The following is a 27,959-nucleotide window of genomic DNA, read 5'->3' on the forward strand; positions in this document are numbered from 1 at the left end:
TATGGCAACTACCACCTGCCCGCGTTGACAGAGACCCTGGAAGCCGAATGAACCTGACCAGCCCCGAGGGCGAAGAAGCTGCGCCTGCATCCAGTAGCCAGCCTGCCAGCAGCAAGGTGACCAACACGATGGAGACCACCAGCCCAGTAGAGAAACCTGAAGAGGTGTATACCAGGCGGCTGTTGGTCCAAGCCCCCTCATGTGCTGTGCCACCCCTGGAGGTTGCCAGGGTGGCCTCAGAGGTACACATCCAACGGCCAGAACATCCAACAGGACCAGCTACTCCAGCAGATATAGCAGATTCCGTTCGACCTGGGGAGGGCTGGAGTCCACCACCGTTCAGCAGCTGGTATCCTGGCGGACCCATTCCACAAGGACAACAAACTGAAGGCCGCAACCACTGTCGGAAGTCTGGCGGTGCAGACAACCCCTCCCAGCCTTCCGAGGGGAGAGTTGTGGTATGCGGCAACTCTGGACCATGCAGAAACCAAGACATTATAGTGATGCTACGCACCCAGCTAAATCCTGTTATTCTACAATTGTAAAGCCACCTGAAAATATGTCAGATAACGGTATTGATTTCATCTCTCAGTTGTCCTGCAAATGGAGGGAGGGGTGTTACCCCTCCCTCTCCCATCTTAAGCACCGGAACCTTACCCTTCAACCACCAAGTTATCAGCACCACCTCAACCCTGAGGATAAAGGATCTAAGCCTTCCCTCACCTGATAGAATCACCCCCAACACAGACTGTTGTTGTCACAGTAATCATCAAACCTTCCCTCTTTAGTACCCAGACCTACCACTCAACCCCTCTATGCTTATCTACCTATTGTGCTGTTCCATGGGCTATCCTGCCTTCCCCAGACAGGGATAGCTATCTACCTAACCATTGCAATTATCTATGTTTTACTTGTATGATTTATCTTTAACTATCTTTATTCCTAATCCATATGTATTTATATTATGTTGTACAACTTTAGTAACTCTTAGACCTTCAATAAAGTGACAACTGAAATAGATGTTGATTATTATTTAGTGAATGCTAGAGAAGCGTAGCTTCTCTATAGTAAGGTGTCCACGTCTGTCACACTGCCGTAATCTAATTGAACTCCGGTGTCTGCCATTTATCCTCGGCGGATACCACACAATGAAAATTCAATAAAAGTACCTAAAGTTTTTTTTGCCGTTGAATAAGATTACCCAATAAAAAGACATTTTGTATTTTATAATTGATAATTCAATGACCTCTCCATCTCTAAGTTGGTCTACTTGAAAAGACACAAATTAGACATTAAGAATATGAGAAATATTGGAAAGATTATCGGCTAGTTCCAAAGCAGATTGAACCGCCTCCAGCTTCCAGGTAGAATTATCCAGCACAACATCATTCCACCTTCCAGCAAATTTAGGCTTTTCCAGCTTCCCAAAATTTTGACTTGATCCATTAATTAATTCCAGTGCACTTATTTTATCGTTGTCTTTGATAGTGTTTTTCATTTCTTCAGGCATTGAATCATTTTGTGTGTTCGTTGTTGTGTTTTGTGTAAGGTTAGGTTGTTGTAAGGCAATAAGTGTACAGGCACATGTTCTGGCAGATGCTTCATACCAAAGATGACCATATCTCTTGTCGATGTAAATCTAAAAAAACAGTACAATTAATTTTTCAAAATATTTTCGAACCTAATGCAGTTCACGGTGAAATTTTCCTGGTAACGATTATCTCCAAAAATCTGTGAACTTTAAAGGCTGCTAGCAGCTAAACGGTGAAACGCATAGATTATGCTTGCACAAAATTTCAACCAACAAAAGATGGCCTACCAATAATCTTGTATAGTCATTACTCATTAATGTACAGTTTTCTCGCAGTGCACAGAAATGCGCGAAAAAGACTTATTTTATGCGTTTTTTTTCTTCAGTGAAGCTTTTCCTATGCATAATTGGATATTGGCTATTTCAGATTATTTATAGGCTTTCTTGTGAAGTTTAAAACAGTGTTTGCCGGACATGATATGTACGTTCAGCCGTTTGGCAGCTAGGAACATATTACCGTAAACTGCACTTGATCTTTTTTTTCTATGGAAATTTTCTAAATTCTATTGATGTAAATAAATCTAAAATATTTTTTAAAAATTGCAAGATTTCAACACAAAATGAAAAGTATAAATTGATTCAGTATATACCAGTTCTAAAAAGTTTTTACGTACTTCATGATGCAGGGATAAGTAAATATTAGATTATTTAATGATCTTGGTTCAAAAGTGTACATTGAAAAAAGTCATATAACGAGCTAAAATAATTTACAAATTTTTCTATTTAAATCTATACAACGATTAAGATTTCCATTTTAGCAAAAATTTAAATAATTCCTAGAATGGTTTTTATATTGGCTATTCTATTTTCTAAATCTAGGATGTTTTTTAATTACATTTCTGTCCCTTCGAATAAGAGCATCTTCTCTAGCTGTTAGACCTAGCTTAGTTATGGAAAATAGACCATTAATATCAAGAATAAAATATAATTTGTAATTTGATCATATAATCAATAAATTAACAACAAAGCCGATACCAAAGCATGCCAATGCTGAATTTAGTTTGATAGGTTTTGTGCCTTAATCGTCTAAATACTGCAAACCTTCATATATTGTCTAGAAATAACTTAAATAATCAAAAAAAATATTTTTTCCATTAACCAACTTACCTCTTTTCTTTGTAAGTGATTGCCTGCTCTTGCTAAATCAATAAAGAGTTTCACCAGAAGTTTCCTTGCTGAGAGTGCATTTAAATCTAACTTCTCATCCTAAAAAAAATAAATGACGGTTTCCCTTAAAGAGCTAGTCGATCATAGAAAACCAATCTCCCTTATATTGAAATAAATTGAAAATAAGAGCGGGGTTGGTAATTTTTGGTTCATTGTTTAATCCTTTAGTTAAGGTTAAGTTAGGTAAGGAATCCCCAAAGTATTAGGGCCCCCACAGGAATTCAACAAAGGAGAAGAAAAAATGTCTTACCTTCCTTGTTTTAAACTTTTGACGAACATAGGGGTGGGGTTTAGTGCTTTACAGGCATATTGAAGGAAAGCACAAAAAAATAATCAAAGAGTTTATTTCAAGGCTACCTATTTAGAAATGAATAGGCGGTTTGTTTGTGAAAAAAAATGTGAAAAAAGACAAATATCGTTACGAACTGACAAACAGACACAAAGTGAATTATAGAGTAAATTTGCCATAAAAAAAAAACAATTTTAACATGTAACTATAGCTTTAGTAGCTCTCTATTGGTTGTAATCAGGATCAAGGGATGTTTCATAAGAAGAAAATTTATTCTACCTAAGATCATGCCATAATAAATGAAGTTGAGTTAAATAGTAATTTTTTCTCAGATGAACTATTCTTTGTCCCTGATGGCAATCAGCCACGATTTTTTCAAATTTCTCAGCTACTTAAAAATGTTTTAAATATCTTATTACCTTTTTCGTGTATAACTTCATGGCAACAGAAGCTTCAAGACAACCAGCTCCAGGCAAAACCTGGTTTTTATTCTAAATATGAAATTATAATTTGCATTTTTATGCCATTTTAATTAAATACACATTGAAAATTTGTTTAAATCCAAATTCTTTACAAGAACTAAATCCCAACCCACCTCATTTTTTTAAAAAATGAAAACAATTGAAATTATTTTTCCCATGATTAACCACTGCGGGGAGCCCAAACGCCTAAATTACGAACGAACAATTTTATACAGGAGGAGGACTTTCAAATACCTCTTGGGGCAACGCAGCTAGTTTTTCTATAAAATGGTAAATATTAAACTGTCAATTTCTTTAACAGCATTTAAAACGATAATATTACGTGGGACAACCTATTTATATATCCTCATATAAAAGTAGCAGGATCTCTGCGTGCGTGTCTGTCAGTACCGACGGATCTCGCTAACCGCTGAACCGAAATGGTTCTCCTGTACAATGTCGCTTTTCATAAGTCCTAGAAAGGCTAATAACTTTTTTCTTTTTGAAACAAAAAAAATAATAGAGATAATTCGAATTAAACCCCCTTAAAAATTGTGTTCCTCTATAGGCCTCTAGGGACGTAGCTGATAGTTTGCTTATAAAGATGTTATTTATCTAAAAATGTACCTTTGAACGAAAAAAATAGCAGATAAAACTAGAGAGATTTTATCTAATTGGAAAAAATTTAACATTATGACGTCATTTGAAATATCTAAATTTGATTATATTTGTATTATATTTAGTTAATAGTACTTGTAAAATAACTTCCCACGTCAAAAATAGTTTTTGCCTCTAAAATAAGAATGATCTTTAGTGTTTCCTTTAAATTGCTTAACGAGCACACAAACCCCAATCTCTAACCCCAGAATATTGTGTTATTTTATTTATTACTAGCGGCTACGCCCCTAGAGGCCTATAGTGTTACTTTAAATGTTTTTTTAATAATTTTTTTTATTTCTCTTTGGAGGGTGTTTGTACCCTCTCCCAAAATAGTTATAAACCTTCTCGGGACCTAGGAGAAGCTACCCTGTTAAGGAGAACCCGATCGGTCCAGCGGTTAGCGAGATCCTTCGGTACAAACACACAGATAAACACACAAACACACATACAAACAGACATCCTGTTACTTAAGTTTAAGGATTAAAATAAGAGGAGGGGGGGGGTCAAACAACGGTGGGGTAAAAACATGTGGGGCTACCCTGTATTTAATATTACCTAACCTAACCTGACCTAAAGTGATAAACAAACAACCGAAAAACTACCCCCTTCCCTCTCTTATTTTCAATTGATTTCAATATTAGGAGGTTGGGGATCTGTGCTATAGGCTAGAAACATAAAAGGAAAAAAGGACAAGTTTGATAATAAGTAGGCGAGCAAAAAATGGATGAAAAATATACATGGATGTTATGACAGAGAAAAATTGTCGTCATTTAGGTTGCAATTTCCCCTGTCATTTATTGGTCAGTTCGTTTATCCAGTAGGAGAGAAATGGACGAAGAGGGGATAAGGGGGATCGTTTTTTTAAGCCCGCTACAAGTCAGTAGCAACAGATAAACCGATATGATCCCCCCTCACAATGAAGTTTCCTATAGGTCCAGGTTATATATTTTGACTTTTTTTTTTAATAAATATGTCAACAAATATGAAATATAAGTACTAATTTTCAAATAATTATAGCAAAATATTTCATAAATTACCTTTAAAACTAAACTATTCAAAGATTTGATAGATTTTTCCACGAGAAGTTTCAAATCTTCTGCTTGGTCAGGCGTGTAACTTGATATCAACAAATTCACCTAAATATTATTTCTTCTTATTTCATATTTTTCCAATTCTTAAAAACGTAGCGATTTTATATTTATCTATAAACAACGCTGTAAGGAAAAATAAATTTTCTCTGCCGTTCAAGGAGTAAATTTTTTTTAATGAAAATCCAAATAACTAATAAGTGACCAGTATACAAAGTAATAGCCCCAGCTGGCTGAAATAACCAAACCACCCTTTTCTCCATCGCTTCCCCACCTACAAAATAAACAAACTGACCAATTAATGAGGGCCACATTACAAACCCAAATATGCGTCAATTTTTTTCCTGTTAATATATCCAAGTATTGTATATCCATTATAGTAGTAGCTGCTTACATAAAGGGTGTTAAAAAAAACAATCGCTTCACTTTTTTCAATGTAAACCTTACAGTTTGGTCCAAAACTAATAAAAAAATAATACAATTCATGCTCAAGCAATGACAATGAGAAAAAAAATATTGAATTTTAAATCTACTCACCCTTCCACACCACTAGAGCTTAAGACCTAGCCCTGCAGAGAAATTTGCCCTACGCCGAAAGTCCATATTTTATTGCAAATGAAGACAAATTTGTCTTTTTTTAAAAAGAACAAACCGTATTAAGTACTTGAAATCTTATAGATATGCCCCATAATGTTTGGAGTTTTTGATGAGGCATGTAAAGACCTTTCTAAAGATACCTTAACAAGGTTTCTAACACAATCATAGCCAATTTGGCATCAAAAGAAAGACCTGGCAATTGCAAACAACAAGAACTAGAAATTGACTCATGTCTCAAAGTTGGATGGGTCTGTATTTTTATGCTAAACTGGCAAGGATTGAGTTAGAAATCTGGTTAAGGTGTCTATAGAAAGGTCCAAACATTATAGGGTATGTCTTCAAAATTTGAAGTACTTATGCTAGTTCCAATTGTGAGCGATTGTTTTTTTTAACGCCCTTTATGTAAAGTCTAGATGATCAGTCCATTACTATTGTACCAGTAATACAGTGTAGGAATAATCCGATCACGTTATTGGTTAGAATGTGTGCAAATTTTGACACAAAAGGCAATTGGAATTTTTCATTTCATCAATATAATTAGTCAACTATAAATCATTAAAATTCAAACTATATTATTCAATTATCTAGTCCCTCGTATTATGGGATTAAATCATATGAGATGTGTCGGCTAGAAATTTCTGTATCTAAATGACCATCTAGATTAATAAACCTATTGTCATACCTGTCCTCTATCAGAAGAATTAAGACAGAGATACTCCTCTCCAAAAACAGATCTCATATTCACTTTTTCTATGGTTCCAAGTAGTTCTTCAGTGATTCTATAACAATACCATAAGTAATTAACAACATTGTAAGAGAAATTCAAAGAATAATGAAAAAATTTTATAGTAAGGATGTTAGAAGATAATGACGTCCATGGGGAGGGGGGGTAAAGGGGTGATTGCCCCCCCCCCCCCCAAATGAAAAAGTTTGGACGCCCATAGTCAACGGAATCAAATTAACAGGATAGCCCAATTATTTAAACAATTGTTATCAAAAACTATGAACATAGTAATAGTGTCTAACTTTTAATCTTTGTGACGTAACAAAAATCGAAGGATGAGAGGGGAGGTGGGAAAAGAAACCCCTAAACAAATTTTTTTTACGTCACAAAGATAAAAAGTTAGACACTATTACTAGGTTCAAAAACTATTTAAAATATAAATATGATGTAAATGAACGTTACTAATGATTATTGTTAAAGTAACTATATTTACTATTTTTATTCTTTATTGTTACAGGATTCACTATACACAGGGACTAGGGAATGAGATTCAGACAACCAATTAAAATAATAGTTATTTCTCGCATCGTATTATAAACGGCTTTTCGCGGATATAGAAAGTACAATAATGAGATTAAAACTAGTTTTTTTAGCCCCGAGGTGTTGAAGGCACCGACTAAAAAAACTGGTTTTAATCTTATGATTGTACATCTCTATATTCGTAGAAAGCTGGATATAATACGATGCTTGACATAGTTTTTTTCGTATGGATGAGAACCGGTTCTTATCATCGGATTCGAATGAATACGAGAAAAAGTTTTCCCACAACCCTCTTCCCTTATTTTTCCCCTTCTTACCCAATTTGCTTCAGCATCAACAAAAAAAAAGTTTTTTTTCCAACTCTTCGCCAACAAAATATCTAATTTTCGGTAATTTCAAATGGAATTAATTGGCTGAATATCAACCCTGATATGGATAAATGATTTAAATGTAGATAGTAGGGTTGGGCCGGATATCCGGTCATTTTCTATATCCGGCCGGATACCGGATATTAAAACTATCCGGTTACATGATATCCCGCTGATTTTTGACGCCGGATATCCGGTAAATTGCCGGATATCGAACGTTGGCCAGATATCCGGCCTGAACCGGATATTCGGCATTAGAAATCTGCCGGGTATCCGGTATCCGGCCAAAAAAGTATCCGGCCCAACCCTAGTAGATAGAAAAACTTCAACAAGCCTGGAATGAAAATTAGAAATTTCGTTTATGAACGAACGGACCCTACTTATGGAATAGCTTCGCTTTTAAAAAATATTTAGCTTACTCTGTATGAATAGAAGTCACTGATATTCCATTACTAACATTTTTCATCCTTAAAAAAAATTTAAAGAACTTTTTAAAAATCTAAGAATTAAAATATGAAATTCTATTCTAAGGATTCAACTGAATTAAGAGAGTAAAATGAAATCAAGTAAAATGTAAAATTTAAAAAAAAATTATTATTTTCTTTAACTAAATATTAATAAAATATGTTTTACCGTTCAAAATCTTTATAACCAAGGCGTTGAATAACAGCTATACCTAAAAAATTGTATTTATTAAATGAGTTTAAATTGTAGCTAATTGTTTAGTACCATTGGAAAATGGGGATAATGTCACCTCTTTTGGTCTACCTAATCTAATGACTTCATAGTAGAGTCAAAGAGAAATTGAAGGTAAAAAGAGATGTAGTATAGGGTATTTCCTGACGCCAATAGAATAGGTAGGCAAAAAGCAGTGACACTTATCCCCATTTTGCTAAGGCACTATAGTCAGCTACATTTAAATTTTGTATGTTTTTCTTCCTAACTTTTATATCTTATTTTGTCTTTTTAAGTAATAAGTCCATGTAAGTATTATACCTTACAATAAGAAACTTAATTCTCATCAAGATTAGTATTTTTATTTATTATTTAATTGCGTATTATAAATTGAAAATAAGGGATAAGGTTGGTCTCCAAACCCTACGGGACAACCCTATACGCAGTGTATAATGAAACCTAACCTGCCCTAAAGTAAAAAACAAACACAATAAAAACTACCCCCAACCCCCATATTTAAAAAAAATATATTTCTTGATTAAGGGAAACCTTCCTTAGCTACAAAGCCTGGGCTATAGTCGGTTCGTAACATCGCCTCTTAACTACAGCCAAATATTGGTACAATTGATACACATATCGTTACTTAAATATTACACCAAATTTTCATGTACTCTAAAACAGGAATAAGGTATAACCAACAAGCGAAATAAATCTAAAATAATATTTTGGGGGCAAATGGGGAGGTCATCAATTCTACGATGTGTTGCCCACCAACGACTGCTGAAAAACACGAATAGGTTTCGTAATTTTTTCCGAATTAATTTCATTGTTGGTATAAGCAGACTCTAAAAAAGTGATGCTAGCAACTGGCTTAAATAACAATACTCCCTATTTATTTTTTACCCCATCCCCTCCAAAGCTGACCAATAAATGAGGACTATTGTGGCAACATAAATTGACGACAAATATTCACCTGTCAATATATCTATGTATATTATATCCATTATTATAACTATCCACAGTTACAAAAATTTCTTCAGAAGATAATTAGTGATTTTTTGGAAAATAATTAATTTCATTTCTAGTATCGCTTCGAACCCGATTACTATCCGGTGGATTAGAACCGGGTCTCAGCCATACTGAAAAACTATGTCTAGCATCGTATTATATATAGTTTTCTACGAATATAAATCATTAGATTAAACCGGCTTTTTTTTAGCCCGTACATTCGGATTCTCTTACTAATTATATCCGCAGAAAGCTGTTTATAATACGATGCGAGAAATAACTATTCTTTTTTAAAATCAATTAATATTTCCCTAGAATTTAAACATTTAATTTTTTAATATTGTACTTCACAATAAGATATATTAATCAAGAACTAAATAGACATTTAAACTTCATTTTCATTTAAAGTTTTGAATCTACTGCAGTTCACGGTAAAATATTGCTGGTAAGCAATATTTCCAAAAATCTATGAATTTTAAAGGTTGCTAGCTGCCAAACGGCTGAACGTACAGATCATACCCGCACACCATTTTAAGCGGCATAAGAAAGCCTACAAATAATCTGGAATAGCCAAGATCCAATTATGCACAGGGAAAGCTTCACTTAAGAAAAAACGCTTAAAATGGGTCTTTTCTGCGCATTTTTCTGCACTGCGAGATAATTATGCATTATTGATTTATGGCTATTCCAGATTAGTTGTAGGCCTTCTTATGCCACTTAAACAGTGTGCGGGCATGATCTGTACGTTTAGCCGTTTGACAGCTAGCAGCCTTTAAAATTCATAGATTTTTGGAAATATTGCTTACCAGCAATATTTTACCGTGAACTGCAGTAGATCAAAATTTCTTTGCCATTACAGCATATCTTGACTATGTCCAATTATCTTGAAATGATGGTGGGGGAGGGGATGTAATTCAAGAACAAAGGGAATAGTAGCTTTCATAATATTGCGTAAAATTGTGAGCAAGCTTCCAGTCAAATGCGCGCTTTATTAAGTCTAACTGTTCTTAACCCTTACAGATCGGGGGGGGGGTCATATTGACCCCCCCCCTCTAGTTTTTTCAATGTCATTTTTTTTGTAGGTAAGATGGAGAGCTGTGACTTCATGACTTTTTAAGTTTAGTAATTATGCGTCGGCAAGAGTTGATTTTATTAAGATATCTGGTCTGTGTCGGTCGTGGTGTCCGGTCAAAGTCGGTTGGGTAGCACCAAAATTTTAAAAAAATTCTAAATAAATCTTAATTTCTACATTATGACTTTTGTGTATAAGGTAGAAACCTAAAATTTTTTTGGTGAATACTGAGATATCAATGACCTTATGAGAAAAGTGGTGTTATGACCGTTTGACCGACTTTATGACCGATTTTTGTCCGGCTTTTACTACAGACATATATCATGAATATCGTGGCTTCTATTACAGCTAGAGACCTAAAATTTTTTTTGGTAAATTCTTGAGCAACAATAAACAGATAAAAATATTAATTGGCGCCGCCAACCGCCGTTTTACCGCCGTAACCGCCGAAAATGGTGGTTTACGTTATTTGCCGTTTTTCGGCGATGATCAGAAAAAGTAATTTTTTTGTTGTGAAAAATAAAAGTTCGTCCTAAAATTTGGTCATCCTAGATGCAAAATTGGCCGCTCTACAGCTATTTTAAAATTTGGCGGCTGGCCGCTAAAAAGCGGCTAAGGAGCGGCCTGGCCGATCTATTAAGGTGGGAATTGGGGCCCGATCTGTAAGGGTTAATGTTGACCAAACGCATAGTATAATTAAACGCATATTAATAAACGCATTTGACTGGAATATTGCGAAAGCTACCATTCCCTTTATGAAACTAAAATCAATTTTACATTTAGGTAAACTTATATTCTATACTTTTCAATAAGAAACGAGTACGACTAACAGAAGAGGATCTTTTTAGAAAGAGTAGAATAGAAAATCCATGTATCGAAAGGACAAAATAACGAGCGTTAATTTTGCGTAACATAAATACAGACAAACAGACAGACAGATATTTATGAAATAGCTTTACTACAAATTAATTATCATAATAACGATGATGAATTTAATATTCAAATTGTATATAATGATAAATTTACATAAGACATAAACAAATAGTAAACAATTCATATTTGCATAAAAATAATAAAGAACTTTTATACAGTTATTTATAATTTTATTTATTTAATAACAAAGCATTTGATAATTGACAATATTTCTTATCTGGAAATTTTGGTAGATGAATTTTATTTTTAAGATTTTCAATCCTTTTGTAAAATGTTGTGTGCCTTTAGCTCAACCACTCAACCGTTATACAGTGAAACTTCATAGACAATAAAAAATCGCAATGAAAAAAAATCCCAACCCCCTCAAAATTATCGTTTTTACTTTTTCTTCTGTAAAGGCCTCTAGGGGAATAGCCACTAGTAAACAATATCACTTTCTTTTAATTAAGTCATGAACGGACGTACGGACTGATAATAGAATAGCTGCGGATATGAAAGTCTAAGATAAAATTAATTTGAATCACTTAACAAATGAACAACTCGGTTTTAATTTATCTTTTGTATGTCAGGAATTTTAAGGGATAAAACAATTGATGTTGAATTGTTGCAAAACCCCAAATATGACAAACAAAACTTACCCTTTAAAAGTGTAAAATCATTGGTTAAAACTAAAGGTTTTCACCAATCAATTAAGTTTTGATAAAAGTTTTTTATACAATGAATGAAAAAGATTGTTCATAAAACTTTGGGATGCTGTAAGTATTGGTGCAAAAAAATGGGGACGAATTTAAAATTGATTTGACGGGGCTGGTTTTTTTACGTCACAAGTGAAGGGAAACCCCCACCTCTTTTCTAGGGGGTTTCTTTCCCCCTTCCCTTTTCTTTCCCTTCACTTGTGACGTAAAAAAGTCAGCCCCGTCAAATCAATTTGAAATTCGTCCCCATTTTTAGCACCAATACTTAGAGCATAAAACTTTTGGTACCAGAATAATTCATAGGTAAATATCCCCGCCTTCCCTGTTGTATGTATATTAATTAGATAACTAAAAGAAATAAACTGTTTATTTTTTCCTTTCAAATTAATGAAAAAAAAACCTTCTTATATTTTCTAAAATTAGCCTCCGGGTGTTTTGCTCCAAAAGAGGGGATAAATTATCAACCACATTTGTATTTTATTTTTAAAAGATAAATTAAAGCATATATTTTTTAAAGGGGGAAGTTATCTTTTTTAGAGTCCATGTATTTAAATTATCTTATAGTCTTTATGCTTGCGGGTGGCCTAACCCTATGGGGCCAATACCTGCGGGGCTACCTATTACCAAGCATGCCCTAACCTAACCAGAACTAAAGAGGTAAACAAAGGATCAAATACTACTTCTCCTTTTTTTAAATTTCTTAATAAGTGAGGGTGATCTAAGTGCCCGACTAAGTACCTAGAGGGCACTTCCTAATTTTCAATTATCTTAAAAATTAAGGATAGGGGGTTCTTTGCTCAACAGAACACTGTGAGGTAAATCGCTGGTTAGATACAAATATGAATGAATGAAAAACATATTTTTGAGAGCTAGACAAAAAAATACCTTTCTTCTCTAGAATTAACTGGAAAGTTTCGCTCACAACCATCCTAAGAAAAAATAAATATAATTTTCAAGAAAATTTTAGTCAATAACATCTTTAGAATTCGACATTCTGTTATATAATTTAAATAACAGAATGTTTACAATGTGATATCCATAACCACTTATATTGAGTTATTAAATCGATATACATTTTTATAATAGTTTTCATTTTCTCGGGTTGTTGCAGGATTAGAGTAAAACTCTAGAGGGAGAAAGGGTTAGATAACTATATCTCCCCATTTCAACCACCTGGCGCAATTTTTCTATTGGGTCATCAACCAATGGTGTCGCTTGTATTAACACAGCCAAGTAGAAGAAAGTAATTTAGAAGCATACGAACGAGGTCTTTTAAAAGTGAAGGGATGTAGTTGTTTGTATATACATCTGTTGTTGCAGGGAGGGGTTGGACATTTGACTTCATCATCATTGGGAATAAACATAAATTTATCGTCCATTATTGTCTTATCCCTTAAAATCCCTGACATACTGTTGCCAGAGCTGGATCTTTAAATCATTTTGGCTCACCCCGATTTGGCGCACCATTGAAATGATTTAAAGATCCAGCTCAGATGAAATGTGTTTGGTATCTACAGAAGCATTATGACCAACAGTAGACTGTGCATTATTTGAAAAAATCGACGAAGCCCAATCTGTCCCACTGCACTGTGAGGAAGACGATTCCTATACGACGTCATATAAAGGGAAAAGAAAAAGGGAAGGGGGGGGAAGAAAATCTCTTTAAAAGAGATTGAAGAAAAGGGAATCGTCTTCCTCACAGTGGGACAGATTGGGCTTTGTCAAAAAATCCCCCTAATGCTATTCTAATGTATGATCAATTTCTTTTGTTGATATAACAATAGCACAGGTTTAACAGGTGACCATTTGTTGAAAATCTTTGAATCAAAATTAGTGTTTTTACCAGGGGCGTCCAAGCTTTTTATTTTGGGGGGGGTAAAAATTTTTGAAGTGGGGGGTAATTCGTTTTTTTGGGGGGGTAAAATTTTTTTTACCCCCCCCCCAAAATTTTTACCCCGGGGGTAAAATTTGCTTGGGGGGGGGGGGGTAATTACCCCCCCTGAAATCTGTTGGCAGGGGTAAACTTAGTTTACCCCCCCCAAAAAAAAAAATTTACCCCCGGGGTAAAATTTTTGGGGGAATAATTTAAATTTTATTAAATATATAGTATTAAAAATGCGCGCGAAGCGCGCAAAATTTTTTTATTATTAGAGATTTTTTATTTTGATTTACCCCCCCAAAATCGCCCCATCCCCCCCCCCCCCTTGGACGTCTATGGTTTTCACACAAAGTGCATGCTAAAGACTGATAACCTTACACCCTTTTTAAAAAATAAATTGAAAGGTGAAAGGTGGAGGGGTAGTTATTCATTCCTGTGTTTAACCCCATTGGGGCTTTTATCTTCCTTATATGTAACCAAACCTAACCATACATAAAGTAACAAACAAAACTACCTTCCCCTTTTTATGTATTCCCCTTATTTATTTCAAAAATAAAAGTGGGGGGTGATTAATCCTCATCAAGGTAATTTGGGTGAAAGCGCCAAATTTGTCTTTGTTTCAAATATTTTGAGGAAAATTCCATGTTCATTATTTTACAATGAATATATTTTTCAGGGAGAAAAGGGAGGGGACATTGGACTGGAAATTACACTGAACAAAGTTTTAAACGTGATCTCTTATTAGCTGACTTAAAACATGTAGGTACTCTGTATTTATTAAATCCTGATTGGGATGTACAAATTGTCAGCTTACAAAATTTTCATCAAATAAAAGTGTATCAAATTATCATCCATTGTCTTAACCCTTCATACCCCTGAATAAATGCAAAATTTAAAAATAAAATTCATTCAGAATATGTATTTATAAGTACATTAAGTCTGAATGTATTATCTGTGTGTTTGCCCATTAAGATCTCAGTACTACACAAACAAATTGTCTGAAATTCTTAATACTTCCTTAAGGGGTCATGTCAACCTACCCTAAGACCAACATCCAAAAGACAGCAACCCCCCCCCCCACCCTCCAAATGTTTTTCTATCTTCTTAAATCTTCTTGAAAAGGAATCTTTTTTTTAAGTCTGTAACTTTTGGGGAAGCTTTCTAATCTTTACTTAACCTAACCTAACCTAAAATATGTATAATAAATATTTTTTTACTTAAACCCCAAATAAAAAATGGTTTAAACTCTTTTTCTCATATTAGATATATTTTAATCACTTGAACCATAAAATATCTTGTTATTAGAAACCATAGTTAATTTGATAATCTTAGGAAAGTTTGCCTCTTTAATACATACTAGCGGCTACGCCCATAGAGGCCTCTAGAAGCACTTTAAATGTTTTGTGTTTTAAAAAAATAATAAGATACCTTGCAATGTTGCGATAGAGTCTCTATTAAATTGCTACGATACTTTGCAATGTTACGTAGGAGTCTCTATTCGAGGGGAAAAAATTCGATTTATTGTGATTTCTCTTGGGAGGGTGGTGGTACCCTCCCCCAAAATAGTTATAAACCTTCCCGGGACCTATGAGAATCTCCCCTGTTAAGAAGAACCCGATCGGTTCAGCGGTTAGCGAGATCCTTCGGTACAAACAAACACAAACAGACATCCTGTTACTTTAGTATAAGGATATGTTCGTATATCCAAAATCTACGCAGCAAAAATAATTAAAAACTTAGTGTAATTGAACAAAAAATGAACACTTAACTGAAGTGATAAATGATTTAGATAATCATATTCTTTAAAGATGAAAAAAATAATGTAATATGTTTGTTTGTGTGTCACAGTGCGTATGAAGGTGCTTTGACTTTAGTGACAGAACCTAAAATGGGACATAGTGCATTTCATTACTTTAGGTTAGGTAACTTCATTTCACTTTTCAATAAAATCTAAAATGCAGCCGTTTTTGAGAAAATTAGATTTGAAAATTTCAAGTTCAATTTTCATCCACTAGGAGTTACCGCATAATCATGACAAAAAAAGCAAAGATTAATTATTTAAAATTTTTGAACAACTTTGCTTTTATAAAGTCTATCATAAAACCTCTCTATATATGATTTATTTAAGGCTGAATTTCCGTGACCTTAGCAAAGCAACTGATAAAAATGACCATGAATCAACTCACTTCAGGAGTTGTTTTATGAAGAACTTTATAAAAGCAAACTATGTCCCAATTTAGGTTCTGGCACTAAAGTCAAAGCACCTTCGAACGCAGTGTGGTGTGTGTGTTTCCCGGTCTTATTATAAACTTTATTATTTAAATGTATTTATTATTACTTGGACCTTACACCATATTTCATGTACTCTAATAAAATGAACCTTGTAGCAGGCTAAAATAACGACACTCCCTATTCTTCTCATATCCCCTCTCATCCTACTGGTTGAACGAACTGACCAATTAATGGCAAGGGGAAATATCAATCTAAATTGTATCCACGTACATTCTACATCCAATATTTAGTATTTTTTTCTAGGTAGCGAGTAGGACAGACAAACCAACCATATTGTAAAAAAGCTGCGCTTTTAAAAATATTCCATTACATAATGTTTAATTGTTTATAAGCTTGGAGAATAAGTACTATTTCTTAATAGTACATTTTACAAAATTTTAAGATTAAATATTTTAAAGTACACAGAAAACAGTTAATAAACAAAAACATGTATGATCATAAATTGAGGAGAATTCGTAAAAAAAAAACTCTTTTGGCTCACTGCCTCACTAAAGTAGTGAGGCAAAATTATTCCCTATAGATTTTTAGCGAGACTCACTAATTTTAGCGAGGCAAAGAATTTTTAGTAAGAAAAAAGCTTTTTAAGAATACACCACAGTCTATTAATTAAGAATTATAAGAGAATAGTGTTAGAATTACAGAATATTAACTTTTGTTAGTGTTTAAGACAGAAGAGTTGGTAGATTTATCCAACTAAAAGCCGTATTAATGAAAAAACAAACAGAATATCCAAATTATAAAGGAGCACCGAGACTTAAAATTGTCTTCAATCTAGGTTGCTAATATAGACATCATTTATTGGTCAGTTCGTTCATCCAGTAGGGGGAAAGGGATTAGATGAAGGGGTTGGATAGGTGGAAATTGTTATATTAGCCAGCTACAAGTTTCACTTCATTAGAGAACACAATAATCCAATTAAAAGTAAATCTACCTTAAAAATGTTTATCAAATGCGTTGTTAAGTTCAAACTTACATGAAATATGAATACCAATTTAACAAATTCACATTTTCGTTTGAATATAATATTCTTTTAAATTAACAAGCTAGACCCTTATAATTAATCAACCGTGAAGATTTTCTATAATCAGAACAGGTCCAACCAACAGATCAGCTTATACCAACAATTAAATTAATTCAGAGAAAAAATAATATTTTTCAGCTGTCGTTGGGGGGCATCGTAAAATTTACGACCTTCTATCTGCGCCCCAATTATTATTTTTGATGAATTTTGCTTGTTGGTTATACCTTATCCATGATACATTTGCTCATTTATCATTATCTTAAAATGACGATAAGGCAAAATAAAATGAGTAAGAGCCGTCACTCTGTATTTGTCAATGTTAGTTTGTCCGTGCTTTTTTATCTTCCCTTTTATGTATGCTGTCATCCTTGTTTTTAAAAGCCAAGCTTTTCTATATTTAGGGTCGGTCCGTCCTTACGTCCGTAACGGATAGCTTTTTTCGTTAATTTAGGCATGTTAGAATTGTCAAATTTTGCATGGTGATTCCTATTAGTAATTAGGTACGATTTTAGAAAGCGTAGAAACTCTATAATCATTACCAAAATGTCCGTACGTCCATTTTAAACATGTTGATTTTTTTACTTTTTTAACAACAAATTTTTATGTGATCTAATCATCTGATTGATCTGATTTTTGGTATATTAATTCCTGGGACAACAAAGTATAATGTTATAAGCGAAGCAACTCTATAATCAAGTCATAAAAATGTAAGTATGTCCATAAACATTATATTCTAATTATTCAGTTCTGACACTCTACAAATGTTAATGTCCGTTTGTCCTACCGTTTCAGTGCTTCGCTTTTATGGATGTTGTCATCCTTGTTTATAGAGAATATAAGTGGAGTTAAATTCAACCAAAACGTAGTTTTGTAATTAAACTTGAACCTTGATTATTTCAGAATAATCCAAAATAACTTATTTTGTTAACAAGGAGGATGATATTTCAAAATATTTATAAATTCTTAGGAATAATATTTTTATCAGGCTTGAATTACAACAATAATATTGATCACAAATTTAAATAATCATTTGTACCTCGTAAATATCTGTATAGATAATCATATAATAAATTACTATATAGTTCCAATTAAAAAATTCTACTATGGCTAAATTCTTGTTTCTACCTATCATAATGTCGTTTTTTGTCTAACTGTATTCCCTAAAATCTATAACAATGAAAAAATATTTCTACAGTTGATTTATTTTCTTAGCTGGGTTAATCTAAACACAACAAAATAGCTTTAAATATTCTTAGAAACAAAATAACATTCCACAAAACAAATCCAGCTTCTTAATAAAATTAACAAGAATGACAACATCCATAAAAGCGAATCTCTGAAACTTGTAGAGTGTCAGGACTGAATATTCATGATATAAATTTATAAAATTCAAAAACAATATTTTAAGTAAATCTGTTGAAAAACTGCTTTAATACAGGATAATGTTTAAGGACATACTTACATTTTTAGGACTTGATTATAGAGATGCTTCGCTTATAACATTGTACAATAGTTTGCAATCGATAGGACACTTCTAATATGCCTAAATTAACGAAAAGAGCTAAACGTTACGGTCTGACGGACCGACACTAGTTCGCTTTTAAAATGAATCAATTATAATTAACAAAATTCCACGTGGAAAATAATTATTTTTGAAAAGTTTTACACACCTTTAAAGATTAAATGAAAGTTTTAAACATTTTATAGCCAACAGAAGAGATAACTGTTAGTACCACTATAAATTACAGTATAAATAAATTAAAAGTGACACTAGGAACACATCTATTTTTGCAAAAAATGATACTCTAGTTTTGTTAATCTTTTCAACAAAGAATACTAATATATATCAATAATAATATTATTTTTTCGAATAGATTGGTAACTTTCAAGGCCATTGATTTAATACTATTTAAAAATCGTGAGACGGGAGGTGGGAGTGTGTTTCATGGATGACATATTGTTGCAATAGAACAGATCTATAGTATAGATGTATATACAGACAACTACCTCCCTTCCATTTTAAAAGACCTATTTCGTCTGCTTCTAAACTATTTTCTACTACTTTTCTGTGTTAATATAAGCGACACCGTTGGTTGATTTTTAAGGACCCAATAAGAAGGTTGGGATTAATTCTTTAGTTTTAATTTACCTTCCGTTAGGAACACACACAAACATCCAATTACTTTAGGTAAACAATACCTTGAAGCTACTAAAGCAACATTATGCGAGGCTAATTTCTCCACCCATTCTTCAAATCTTGTATAGGTACTCTTTGCATTCGAATATCTAGCAATTGAGCAAATTAATAGTTATAAATAAATATTGGAATAACTATCAATACTAGCATAAAATAAATATATTGTAACCCTTTAAAGCTACATATAATACAATTATCAAATTATGTTGCATTGGAAATAATTCAATAAGGATGACAACATACATAAAAGCAAAGCTCTGAAACGGTAGGACAAACGATTATTAACACTTGTAGAGTGTCAAAACTGAATAATCAGAATATAAATATTTAAGTAAAAACAAAAGTGTAAGCAAATTTGTTGCAAAACTGCTTAAATAAGGATTATTTTTAAGGACATTCTTTCATTTTTAGTACTTGATTATAGAGAGGCTTCGCTTATAAGATACCTTGTTGCCCTAGGAATCAGTATTCTACAAATCAGATCAATCGGATATTTACATCACATTAAAATTTGTTGTTAAAAAAGTTAAAACTCAGAATTTTTTTAAAAATCCAAAAGTTGAATTTTGAAAAAAAGGGTAAATACAATTGATACCTCTCCGGACGGTTGATAACATTATCAGGCATCTGACATAGCGTCTTTTGTTATGACGCGGTTTGAGATGAGATTCGAACATATCACTCTCCAAATCAAGAAAAGTGCAAGCCGATATGTACCATATCAGTGATCATTCAAAAGTTGCTATAATTTCCTATTGATAATATTGCTAATGTTAATGATAAAGCTTTTCCTGACAGACGAACTAACGGCGATATACAATCTTGATATAAAAAAGATTTTCTAAAACAAATAATTACCTATAATTCAAAGTTTTATTTTGCCAAGGCTGAGAGGATTGAGCATTATCCAGCATGAAATCAACTAATACAACCTAGAAAAAACAAGGATGACAACATTCATAAAAGCGAAGATCTGAAACGGTAGGACAAAAGGGCATTAACAATTGTAGAGTGTCAGAACTGAATAAGCAGATTATTATTGCATAAGTATAAACAAAATTGTAAGTAAATTTGTCGCAAAACTGCATAAATACATAATACTATTTAGGGACATACTTAAATTTTCAGGACTTGATTATAGAGATGCTTCACTCAAAATTTTGTACCTTATTGTAATAGGAATCAGTATTCCAAATATCAGATGAGTCGGATAATTCTATCATACAAAAATTTTATGTCAAAAAAGTAAAAAAATCAACATGTTTAAAATGGACCTACGGACATTTTGGCAATGACTATAGAGTTGCTAAGATTTATAAATAGTACCTAACTACTACAGGAATCACCATGCAAAGTTTGAAATCGATAGGATAATTCTAACATGCCTAAATTAACGAAAAGAGCTAACCGTGACGGACTGACGGACGGACGGACCGAGCCTAATTATAGAAAAGCTTCGTTTTTTTAAAAACAAAACATTTAGATTAATATGGTTTCCCTTAAAGTGCTAAGTAAGAACAAAACCCGCCCCCTCTATTTTAGACATAGAGAAAAAAATAAAAGAGAGGAATCGAAGCAACTAGAAGACGAAAATAGGCAGTGGGCCTAGAGGCCTACTCAGCGCTGTTGCCGCGCTAAAATTTATTGCTATTCCACTACTTTTCAAATGGGAGGATTAAAAGTTATTAAAATTTTTTTTTTTACTTTTTACTATTTCCATATTTAGGGCAAGAATATTAGATTAGATATTTTCGTTTTAATGTTTTAATTAAAAATTACATAGAATTTTATTTTTATTTTAAAAAATTTGTTCATGAAATATGAATCCTTCTATTTCTAAAAAGGGGGAAATTTTTTTCATAATGAACATTCAGCTGATTCTGACCGCCCACGGCTGTTTGCTAAATATCGCTTTTCTTTTTATTCACATTATTATTTATGATGGACTTACAAAAAGCCCTGGGTGGCTTTTGATTTTCGTCTGCTTCTAAATTTAGGGATGGGGTCCGGAAGTAGTATTTTACCATGAAAAGGGGGTGAGTATTCATCCTCTTATCCTTTTTCCTTATGATTTTAGAAGACTAAAAAGTAGAGGAGGGTAATTTATTTACTGTGTATGTGTTTTACCTTATGTTAGGTTTTATTGGGTTCAGATTAGCCCTGCGTGGTTTAGGCACTGCAAGTTTAGGCCCCGCAGGGTTAGGGCTCCCTGCGGAGTTTACTGCTCAGGTATATATAAAAAATATTTTCGAAAAATTTTAACGTTTCAAGCCATGTTTGGAAGAAAAATTCTAGAACTGTTTTTTAACCAATTAAATTAATAGGCCCACAGATGAAAATAGGATTAAAATATGTTATTAAATAAACAAATAAATGGTGCATTATTTGCCAAATGTACCACTTTTCTGCACTACCTCTCCGATTTTGTTAATACTCTATATTTTGGTCCGTTGGGTGATTCTAGGATGCTGGATGGCCAAAAAAAAGTTTCAGAGTCCCTGGATGTCTAGATATCTAGCTATCTATGAAGGTAGGTAACAAAAATTAAAAAAACACCCATTTTTTCACAATTTTAAAAATAAATTTTTTCATCAATCTTACATCCAACCTATACATTTTATACACCAAAATGATCGTTTATTCATGTAAAAAGCGCACATAATGCTATTTTGGCCAAAACTCTAATTTTACAGGGTGTCCAACAAAAAGTGTATTTTGGATATCTAGCGTAATACCCAAAATACCTGTCCGAAAAAAATCTTTTTTTTTGGCTTAAATCCTGTGTTTTATCTGTGGGCATATGTGGTATATAACGGTTCGGAGGACCCGGGACTATAAGGTTGTCAAATTTCATTTTGGAACACCCTGTAAATGTGATTTTTGTGTCTGTAGAGCTAAAACTTGGTCCAAATTGGCTATTTTTTTCAAATTACTCTAATATGTGTCTTAGTATGTTTGGCCATAGTGTTTTCTGACCAAATCAATATTTTCCTATTTTTTGGACACCCTGTATTTTCAAAAAAAGAGAAAAAAATTTTTTGTTTTTTTTTAAATTTTTTTTCTATTTTTAAGTTACTTAAAACTGTCATATAGATACAGATTTTGACTAATAACAATAATATTTGCCTATTTTACAAATTTTTACACTTTTGGGACACCCTGTGCATGTTTTTGAAAAATGTTGGTTTTTGCCCATTTTTGGGAGGAAGGAGTCGTTTTAAAGCCATAGACTATTTCTTCATTTTTGTAGAACTTTTCAAGATACATCATTTGTTATTTATGCAAAAAGTGCAAAAACCGAACCGTTTTGCCGTTATTCACTGCCAAAGGCGGAATTTTTTACGTTTTTTGCCGTTCCCGAGGATTTAATGCGCATTTTAGGTAGGAAGACGTTGATTTTTCAAGATAACTGTAAAATACTTTTATTTAGGCATTTTATTTTACTAAATTTCATGTGAAGTAAAAAATTTTGTATATCTAACCGATTTTTGTCAAAAGGAATTTCAAATGCACATGGTTTATGTTTCTTTTATTACTTATGTTATAGCAATTATTTATATTATATACACTTCATTTTCTTGTTTTAACAATTGAAATCCATCTCGACGAAAAACGGTTAGCTGCACAAAAAATTTGACCTGATATGAATTTTAGAAAATTAAATTTCCTAAATAAAAGTATTTCAGAGTAATCTTAAAAAATCAACGTCTTCCTACCTAAAATGCGCATTAAATCCTCGGGAACGGCAAAAACGTAAAAAATTCCGCCTTTGGCAGTGAATAACGGCAAAACGGTTCGGTTTTTGCGCTTTTTGTATAAATAACAAATGATGTATCTTGAAAAGTTCTACAAAAATGAAGAAATAGTCTATGGCCTTAAAACGACTCCTTCCTCCCAAAAATGGGCAAAAACCATCATTTTTCAAAAACATGCACAGGGTGTCCCAAAAGTGTAAAAATTTGTAAAATAGGCAAATATTATTGTTATTAGTCAAAATCTGTATCTATATGACAGTTTTAAGTAACTTAAAAATAGAAAAAAAATTTTAAAAAAACCAAAATTTTTCTCTTTTTTTGAAAATACAGGGTGTCCAAAAAATAGGAAAATATTGATTTGGTCAGAAAACACTATGGCCAAACATACTAAGACACATATTAGAGTAATTTGAAAAAAAAGCCAATTTGGACCAAGTTTTAGCTCTACAGACACAAAAATCACATTTACAGGGTGTTCCAAAATGAAATTTGACAACCTTATAGTCCCGGGTCCTCCAAACCATTATATACCACATATGCCCACAGATAAAACACAGGATTTAAGCAAAAAAAAATGATTTTTTTCGAACAGGTATTTTGGGTATTACGCTAGATATCCAAAATACACTTTTCATTGGACACCCTGTAAAATTAGAGTTTTGGCCAAAATAGCATTATGTGCGCTTTTTACATGAACAAACGATCATTTTCGTGTATAAAATGTATAGGTTGGATGTAAGATTGATGAAAAAATTTATTTTTAAAATTGTGAAAAAATGGGTGTTTTTTTAATTTTTGTTACCTACCTTCATAGATAGCTAGATATCTAGACATCCAGGGACTCTGAAACTTTTTTTTGGCCATCCAGCATCCTTGAATCACCCAACGGACCAAAATATAGAGTATTAACAAAATCGGAGAGGTAGTGCAGAAAAGTGGTACATTTGGCAAATAATGCACCAAATATCACATTTATAGACAGCAGACAAAATATTTATGAAATATTATTTTTTTGCAGTTTTTAGAAGAAAATATTAAATATTGATAAAAATAATGTGCTAAATCCACGAAACGGCGAAGAAACTTTTATTTGCCCACCATAGGTTTCATTTTTAGATTTTTCTGAATAACGTTAACTATATTTATTAGGACTCTCGTTAGCCTCAAATTAAAACCCATTTGAATGCTTTGAAATTTAAAAAAGTTTTAAAAGTTTGCTTTGCCTGCGGCTTACAGTAGGCTAACAATTGGCTGCATGTGTCTGTATGTGTGGTGTCTGTAATCTGGCTGACATTTAAATTTATGATTAGACCATAATTGTAAAGTAACTGCGCTACTAAAAATATCCAATATCATCACTTTTATTTTCTTTGGCCACCCTTATTTGTTATTTGATAGTGGACAAAATAATGCCACGTCTCCCGGTCATACGCCGCCATGCCTCAGGTTGGAATTGTGACGCAAATTTCAGATCTCAGTTTTCTATTTAAGATAAAAGCGAGGCTTGCAAGATTATTTAATTCGCTATAATATAAAGATAATTTTTTTCCCAAATCGCGAAAATGGGGATCTGAAATTTGCGTCACCCTGCCAACCTGACGCATGACGGCGTATGACGTGGCATTATTTTGTCCACGATCGGTCCACTATCCATTATTTATTAATCATTTTCCGGGGAAGGTGGGAAGGGTATTTGGTGCTCTATTAGCAAAAAACTAGAATTTTGCTAAAATACTGTTTTGTAACTAATTTACGTACATTTTTTGATAAATTGGATCAATATTTTGAAATCAATTTTAACTATACAATAATAATTATAGTCAACTGCGACGTTCGGGACTCCTACGTTTTTTATGGGGCCATAATCTATTAATTACTAGCGGCTTCGCCCCTAGCCTCTAGGGGCTTTGACCCAAGAGGTGATAAAAAAAAAATTTGGCGAAATTCGTAAAAGGACCAAAGAAATCTTCAGCAAAAAAAAAAATGGGGGGGGGGATTTTTTTGTTTTTGGGGGGGTTGGGGGTGTCCCACCCTCCAAGAAAATAGCCCAAAACCACCACAGGACCAGTAGGTATATTCCCTGAAGAGTAGAATCCAATCGGTTCAGTGGTTACCGAGATCTTAAGGGACGGACAGACGGACAGACATCATTCTACTTTGTAATTATGTCACAAGTAGCGCAATTTAAAGGTTCCTTAGTTGTTAGACATTAAAAACAAGGATGACAACATCCATAAAAGCGAAGCACTGAAACGATAGGACAAACGGACAATAACACTTGTATAGTGTCTGAACTGAATAATCAGAATATAAAAGAATCGAAACAGTTGAAGCAAAATTGTAAGTAAATTTGTTCAAAAACTGCTTGATACGGGATAATGTTTCTGGACATACTTACATTTTTAGGACTTGATTATAGAGTTGCTTCGCTTATAATATTTTTCTTTGTTGTCCCAGGAATCAATATACCAAAAATCAGATCAAACGGTTAATTAGATCACATAAAAATTTGTTGTTAAAAAGTAGAAAAATCAACATGTTTAAAATGGACGTACGGACATTCTAGTAATGATTATAGATTTGCTACGCTTTCTTAATCGTACCTAACTACTACAGAAATCACTATGCAAAGTTTGAAATCGATAGGACAATTCTAACATGCATAAATTAACTAATAAAAGCTATCTATCTCGGACGGACGGACGGACCGACCCTAATTATAGAAAAGCTTCGCTTTTAAAGATTACCTCCCCCCTCCCCCTCCTACTTATTAGAAAATATTATAGAAGAGGAAAGCTTTGCTTATACATAATGCATATACTACTATTTTAAAATTTAACTTTTGTAATCAACAATCAAAGAAACCCACCTAAATATATGTATTAGTGTATTAAATGGAAAATAATGGGTGGGGTTAACCTTTGTCATGTAACTCTATATTAGACAAAAATATATCAATAAACTATTGTAATCAACTATGAAAGAGAGTAGCGCAAGTAATAACGAGATAAAATTACTAGATAATTTTTTCTTGACAAAGCCCAAATTGTGTCAAAATCATCCATGTGATATCATAAAAATTAAAGATTATCCAGAGCTGGATCTTTAAATCATTTCAATGGTGCGCCAAATCGGGGTGAGCCAACTTTCCACTAATGAGTGCACAGCATTTTACGAAATGCCGCGCTGTGATTGGTTGAAATTCGGCGCACCCCGATTTGGCGCACCATTGAAATAATTTAAAGATCCAGCTCTGCTCTTTTTAAGGGGTTTTCTTTCCTTCTTCGCCTCTCATCTCAGTCATTTTTATAACGTCACGTGGATCATTTTTGACACAATTTTGACAGAATTTGGGCATTGTCACTTACCTGTAATGGTCCGGCAAGGTTTCTTAAAACTTTGTCTTCAGGCATTAACTTGTAAAGCACACCTGCTATCATTTCTCCTGAATATAGAAAAAACTAGATTCTTAGTTCAAGAAATCATATTGATTTTCTACTTTTTTAACAACAAATTTTAAATGTGATCTAATTATCTGATTAACCTGATTTTTGGTATATTGATTCCTGGGACAACAAATTACAATATTACAAGCAAAGCAACTCTATAATCAAGTTCTATAATTGTAAGTATGTCCATAAACATTATCCTGTATCAAGCAGTTTTTCAACAAATTTACTTACAATTTTACTTTGACTCTTATACATTTATATTCTGATTATTTTTTTCTGACACTATACAGGAGTTAATGTCCGTTTGTCCTACCGTTTATGTGCTTCGCTTTTATGGATGTTGTCATCCTTGTTTAAACATACACTGGAAAGAGATTGAATATTTAATTTATGTTCAAATCTTATCATACAGCAGATAGACTATGAGTATTGTAAGAAGAATAATAGTATTTTCTCGCATCGTATTATAAACAGCTTTCCGCGAATAAAAAATGTACAATCATAAGACATAATTTTTTCGTATGGATGATCTAATCCACTGCACCGGTTTCAAATAATTGCGAGAAAATCTTTTCTGGTATGGTTTCGAAACCAATTTATATCCACTAGATTAGAACAGGTTCTCGGCAATACTAAAAAATATTACTTAGCATCGTATTATAGACAATTTTTCACGAATATTAAAATAATAATCAAAAAAAATTTAAAACTGTCATTTTAATATCTGCGGAAAGCTGTTTATTTTATGATGCAAAAAATATAACTATTACAATATGGATTCGAAACCGTTTAATATTCGCTGGATTAGATCCGATTCTCAACCATACTGAAAAAATCACCGTATTACAGACAATTTTCATGAAAATCAAATAAAATAAAATAGTTATTTCTCGCATCGTATTATAAACGGCTTTCTGCGGATATACAGTGTGTTTTTTTTATGAGAACTTTTTTGAAAGCAATTTTACCCCACTTATAGTTATCAGAATTTAATGATTAATGGCTTATTTTCTTTGTTCTTTAAGGCAATTAATAGAACAACAAAAAATATTTCAGTTTCTATTTAAAAATTACAGTAAAATCTAAATTTCAAAACTTAGGTGTCAACATATAAAAATGGTTTTAGCGCATTTTTCTTTAAAAAATGGATTTTCTGTAGTCGACTTTGGGGGGCCAGTACTCCCTCCCCCTCTCTGGTTGAGATATGACCTTCAAACTTTGATATGTTCTAGTACATGTCCCTAATAGTATCTGTATACATTTTTAGCTCTATATTTCAACTTTGAAGTGTTTAGCAGCCATTCTTGCAAAAGGTTGATTATTTGATCATAAGAAAAATGCGCTAAAACCATTTTTAGATGTTGACACCTAAGTTTTGAATATGATTTTACTGTACTTTCTAAATAAAAACTGAAATGTTTTTTGTTGTTCTATTAATTGCCTTAAAAAACGAAGAAAATAAGCCATTAATCATTAAATTTTGATTACTATAAGG

General features: G+C 32.9%; 1 protein-coding gene across 1 annotated transcript in view; it reads right to left on the reverse strand.

Moving 5' to 3' along the window:
* Positions 1-1,194: 1,194 nt before the first annotated feature.
* The window catches only part of LOC145325806 (molecular chaperone MKKS-like), a 71,095-nt gene continuing 44,330 nt past the window's right edge, over positions 1,195-27,959 (reverse strand). The window contains exons 11-21 of the mRNA XM_080168765.1: positions 26,381-26,457; positions 20,116-20,189; positions 19,260-19,346; positions 12,754-12,797; positions 8,119-8,161; positions 7,905-7,952; positions 6,536-6,632; positions 5,206-5,304; positions 3,467-3,538; positions 2,699-2,797; positions 1,195-1,639 (exon numbers count right to left, since the gene is read on the reverse strand). Of these exons, the coding sequence (XP_080024891.1) occupies positions 1,286-1,639; positions 2,699-2,797; positions 3,467-3,538; positions 5,206-5,304; positions 6,536-6,632; positions 7,905-7,952; positions 8,119-8,161; positions 12,754-12,797; positions 19,260-19,346; positions 20,116-20,189; positions 26,381-26,457 (1,094 nt within the window). The 3' untranslated portion in view covers positions 1,195-1,285. The remainder of the gene's footprint in view (positions 1,640-2,698; positions 2,798-3,466; positions 3,539-5,205; positions 5,305-6,535; positions 6,633-7,904; positions 7,953-8,118; positions 8,162-12,753; positions 12,798-19,259; positions 19,347-20,115; positions 20,190-26,380; positions 26,458-27,959) is intronic.

Source organism: Acartia tonsa, chromosome 8 (assembly GCF_053477335.1).
Source record: "Acartia tonsa isolate MP-2025a chromosome 8, ASM5347733v1, whole genome shotgun sequence".
Taxonomy (NCBI): domain Eukaryota; kingdom Metazoa; phylum Arthropoda; class Copepoda; order Calanoida; family Acartiidae; genus Acartia; species Acartia tonsa.